The 5,258-nt window shown below is 40.2% G+C and overlaps 1 protein-coding gene across 1 annotated transcript; it reads right to left on the bottom strand.

Annotated features, from left to right (window-relative positions):
- Window positions 1–638: 638 nt before the first annotated feature.
- Window positions 639–1,559, bottom strand: LOC147734992 (olfactory receptor 5AP2-like). Its single transcript, XM_086953730.1, has one exon. It carries the CDS (start codon window positions 1,557–1,559, stop codon window positions 639–641), a length of 921 nt encoding a protein of 306 aa, XP_086809856.1.
- Window positions 1,560–5,258: the final 3,699 nt, after the last annotated feature.

Below are 5,258 nucleotides of genomic sequence, written 5' to 3'. Positions count from 1 at the left end.
TTCTGATAGTCCTGAGACTGAGAGATACTTGGGAAAACCCATTACCAGCCTGGCAGCAGCATTCTGCGCAAGCTGAAGTCCATGCATTAGCCCCTTGTTAAAACCCAGATAAAGGGCACTACAATAGTCTAATTTACACAACACAAAGGCTACAGTGGCCTGTTTTAGGGCAGAGAAGGAAAGAAATTGAGCGATCTTTCTAGGAATCCCTATCATACCAAAGCTGGTAGAGACTGTCCTATGGATTTGGAGGCCCAAGGAAAGAGAGTTGTCAATTATGATGCCCACATTTTTGCCACTGAGGCCAGAGCAGGGGCAAGGACCAAGCGTGTCCGTCCACCAGGCGTCTGACCAAATGTCCTGATGGTTTCCAACAATTAAAGTTTTAAGTAGTTCTCTCCCATCCAGGAGGCCACTGCCTGCATACAGTTCTTAAAATTTGCCGCTGATGCTTCCACACTGTCAGTGATAGAGACCATAATGTGAGTGTCATCAGCATAAGATAGCACTTCTAACCCAAAAGATCACACCGAACACAGTACTTTTGAAATGTACATGTGAATGTTTGCTCACATGTGTGTGTGTTTGTGAAGACAGTACCAATTTTTCATTTATGGTGTGTCTCTACATACTGATCTTTAGCACATTACTTTCCTCATGGAATCTTTGACTGCCTTGTTCCTCAGGCTATATATGAGGGGGTTCAACATGGGAATGATAATTGTGTAGAACACTGAAGCTATCCTGTCCTGTTCCAAGGAATATGCAGAGCTGGGTCTGACGTACATAAAGGCAAGAGTTCCAAAAAACATGATGACACAGATGAAATGGGATGAACATGTAGAAAAGGCTCGCCACCTCTTGTCTGATGACTTGATCTTCATGATGGAGTAAATGATGTTGGCATAGGAGATGATGATTAGGGTGACAGAAACAAAAATGATACCTCCACCCAAGAAAAAGAGTAATGCCACACTGAGAGATGTGTCAGAGCAGGAGAGCTTTAGCAGTGGTGGTACATCACAATAGAAATGTGTGACCTTATTGGAGCCACAGAAAGACAACCTGAAGGTACAAATAGTGTTAATCAGTGCATTAGTTAAAGCCACAAAGCTAACACCAGCAACAATGCATATACACACTTGTTCAGTCATAATGATTTTGTAAAGCAGTGGATTGCATATGGCCACATACCGGTCATAAGACATAACCATCAGAAGAAAAACCTCTGTACTCCCTGTGCAGGCAAAACAAAATAGCTGCACCACACATCCTGGAAGTGAAATCGTTTTTTTCTTTGAAAGAAAATTGACCAGCATTTTGGGTGTGATGTCTGAGGAGGAACAGAGGTCAACAAAGGACAAACAGCTGAGCAGGAAGTACATAGGCGTGTGAAGCTGAGGAGAGACCTTGATCAATGCAATGATGCTCACGTTGCCCATCACAGTGACTATATAGATTTGAAGGAAGAACACAAATAATGGGACCTGAAGCTTTGGGTCTTCTGTAAGACCGAGAAGGATGAATTCCATCACCCACGTCCTATTTCTTTCTTCCATCTATTTGGAGAATGTAACCTGCCAGGCGAGAAATTAATTTTACAACATGAGATAATTTTTCTCTTGTGGCCTCTATCAAATGTATAAGCTAATAAAATGCTAACACAAACAAAGTGTAGTACAATAGTACAAATTGTTCAGAAATGTGTAGGATTGCTTTTCAGCAGTGGTTAGGATACTGTTGCTGTGGGGCACAATGTAAACAAGGAATACGTGTCCCCATACCGTCTTTAGATGTAAAATGATGACGTGAAGATATGAAGCCTGACTCCCCCTTAAGAAGGCTGCGACTCCATGTTCTCTCCTTTTGCCAAATCATTCGCATGTTCTCTTTTGACGCAGATGTTGTCTGGTATTTTCCCAAGAACTGTGAAAGTGTAAAACCATTTAGATATAGACATCAACAAAACACCTAATGTGACATCTGTTTGGAACAAGCTCTTTGTTATTTCAATTTCAAGCTCAATTAGAGCACAATTGTGAAAATGGTCTGAATTGTACTTTTACCTTGTATGTTTAAAGGAATGCATCTTAGACTAGCATGTTGATGCTTATTTTTTATATCAAACATTCCAAGGTGACATTGCAAATTCCCAAATCAGATAAAATACATTAGATAAGGACAGCCACTTGCTCCCATGTCCAGAGAGGTCCTTCACCCTTGATTATCATCATCGAGATATTGCCAGACCAGATGGCGACCCTACCTGCCTAAGTTGCTGCTCTGTGTTGAGCTTTCTACTGAAAGATGATACTAAGCCGAGCTCGGGAGGAGCTGATGAGAAATGTCTTTTATGCCTGACTCCTGATAATTATGGATTCTGCTATAAAAAAGGTTTGTATTGCACCCATTATCGCTAATAAAATCTAGTTTCAACTTATTCTGCTTTTCATGCTCTCCTTGTGTAGCACATAGAAGTAGGTTTTATTGTGTTAGCTTTTTAAGATGACATTTTAACCATGTTAGAAATGCTAATTGTATTTTCGTTGTTAGCTACGTGCATTTGTAAGGTTTAAATAAGATTCTGTGCATGTATTTTAGATGTGTTGAGCAACAGGGTGCACCTGTTGATAAAAACATGGGGCCTCATTTATGAAGGCCTTGCGCCACCGGTGCGTCACTTTTTCCCATTTTAAAAGTGACGCAAAAGTGGCGCAAGACCTTCATAAATAAGGCCCATGCTTTTTAGCTAAAGTGTCTTTTTTTATAACATCTTGAATGTGTTTTGTTAAAGAGAGCAAAATACTTTTGTTTCTGATCACAACGGTGACCCTCGATCCCTATTTAGGGACTGTTAGTCACCCAAAACCAATGACTCTATTTAAACTATGTATTGAATGGAGTCCTATGGGGTTAAACAAATCTGTCTCTTACATTCAAAAATGATGCATTTAATTACGATTATTCATGTCACCTGTGGGTGTGTAAGAAAATGTTGTAGAGCTGAGCCAGATACCATGAAAGACAGACATATGAGGGGTGCAGTGGACACATCATTATCATGGATCCTGGCACCACTGAACCTGCTACACTGATGGTAGTTACTCTACTCCTGTTTAGTGTGGAAATATGGACAGTATGTTCAAATCACAACCTGCCTGATGTGCCCACACCCAACTATCTTTTCTAGTTGCAGGGACCAGCGCTAGGCAGAAGTGAAGTCTGGGCCTGCCTGACCACCTCTCATGGCACAGGAGAGCATAGTATGCTCTCCAGTACCAGCCTACAGTCTGACCTGCCCTCTTACATTATTCCAACCCCAGGTCTAAACAAAACCCTTCCAACCCCCTGGCCCTAGCATCTGCCCACACCAGTCTCACTGCAATTTACTACATGTTCAGGATAGTTGAATATATGTTGCTGTAACACAAATCAGTGCAGCTCATTTTAACATTATGTGCCATCATCCAGGGGAATTTAGACAGAAGATTGGAAACAGAAATATTGTGGCCAAAAATATTGTGTCAAGAATATTGAGGACACAAATGATATATGTAAGCAACGTTTTGCTATAGTAAACTCAATATGTATGTACCTTGATGATATATATATTGAAGGTAAGTAGATGTGGAGTTAAGAATAGCTGCTCCACTGCTACTTAATCTCCCCCTAGAATACACATGACCGCTCATTTGGAAGCTCCTCATTGGCATCCCATAAGAAAGAGGATATGAATTAAGGCCATGTTTCTAATGCATAAACCCCTGCACAGCTCAGGTACCAGCTATTTAAGGGAGAGGATCCATGTCTAGATTCTGGCCCTCACCTTACGGCCCTCTGTCACGTGGCCCTTAGTGACATAGGCATCTTCACTAACTAAGCATGAGCATGCTTCAGCTTGCTTTCTGCTTTGCACACGTTACTACTCGTCTTTATTTTTGCAATCATTTCTATGACTATTCCCACATGAGACCTCATTGCTGTGTTCACTCCCTGCATGTTCCTGGCATTTTGACTGAAATTTATGTGCAAGGCCGAACAATAATGCCCCTTGTTATTTTGTTCTGGCCAGGCCTTAGCCCTTAAACAAAACATACCGATGCAGCTGTTGTTTGGACAAATGTACTTTAGTTTTATTAGTATACATGAATAAGTAGCGCACACTTGGAGAGGGTCCTTTCCAGGTAGAAGAGCTAGACAGCACCTATGTTGGAGATCTACCATCTATAGGCCAAGGTATGTGGTCGGCTGACAAAGCCCAGAGATCTTCTAACAATACTGCTTCCTAGCAAGAGGAGGGAGGTTAGGCTCTATTGTCTATTCATTATGACATCCCCTTCTATGATATATGGACTAGTTGCTATGCTGACTATATTTCTACTATGCATGTTACCTCTTGTTGTGGCTCTTATACTGCATGTAAGGGCACTTTAGTTAAAATAAATATTTTAAACAATTTCGTGTCTCTGTCAGATCTTATTGTGGACAAGTACATGAGTGCAAGCGAAAGGGTTGTTCGTGTTACCACTATTCCTGAGAGATCTTGGAATATTGTTTTCTGTGGTGTCAAATCAATGTTTTCTCTGTAAATAAGTATGAGAGCAAGTGAGACACTGTGGCTAGTAGGTCATGGGCTTATTGGTACTGAGGTGGTAGGGGATCACTGAAATAATATCGACTGACAAAATATCGACTTGCCAAAATATCGTGGACAAAATATCGACAGTCAAAATATCGAGTTTGTATCTACAAACAGGTAAGTACAAAAATATCGAGTACAAAATATCGTTAACAAAAATATAGATGTAAAACATATCGACTTTATTAAAAACAGTGTTAAATTAAATTAATATTACATTTTAATTACTAAAATATACTTAAAACGACTTAAATTAAATTATAATAATAAAATAATAAATGAAAATAATAAAAATAATTTTTTTAAATCTTATTTGTTGACCCTGAACCCTAAAAATACCCCTTTACCCAAAAACCCAAAACTGACCCTGAACCCTAAAAATACCCCTTTACCCATGACCGGAAACTGACCCTGAACCCTAAAAATACCCCTTTACCCATGACCTGAAAACTGACCCTGAACCCTAAAAATACCCCTTTACCCATGACCTGAAAACTGACCCTGAACCCTAAAAATACCCCTTTACCCATGACCTGAAAACTGACCCTGAACCCTAAAAATACCCCTTTACCCATGAACTGAAAACTGACCCTGAACCCTAAAAATGCTCCTTTACCCA

Source organism: Lissotriton vulgaris, chromosome 1_2 (assembly GCF_964263255.1).
Source record: "Lissotriton vulgaris chromosome 1_2, aLisVul1.2, whole genome shotgun sequence".
NCBI lineage: Eukaryota > Metazoa > Chordata > Amphibia > Caudata > Salamandridae > Lissotriton > Lissotriton vulgaris.
This window is presented reverse-complemented; position numbering and strand designations above follow the sequence as displayed.

Coding starts and splice junctions, on each gene's coding strand:
- LOC147734992 (XM_086953730.1), bottom strand. CDS start 1,559: ATGGAAGAAAGAAATAGGACGTGGGTGATGGAATTCATCCTTCTCGGT.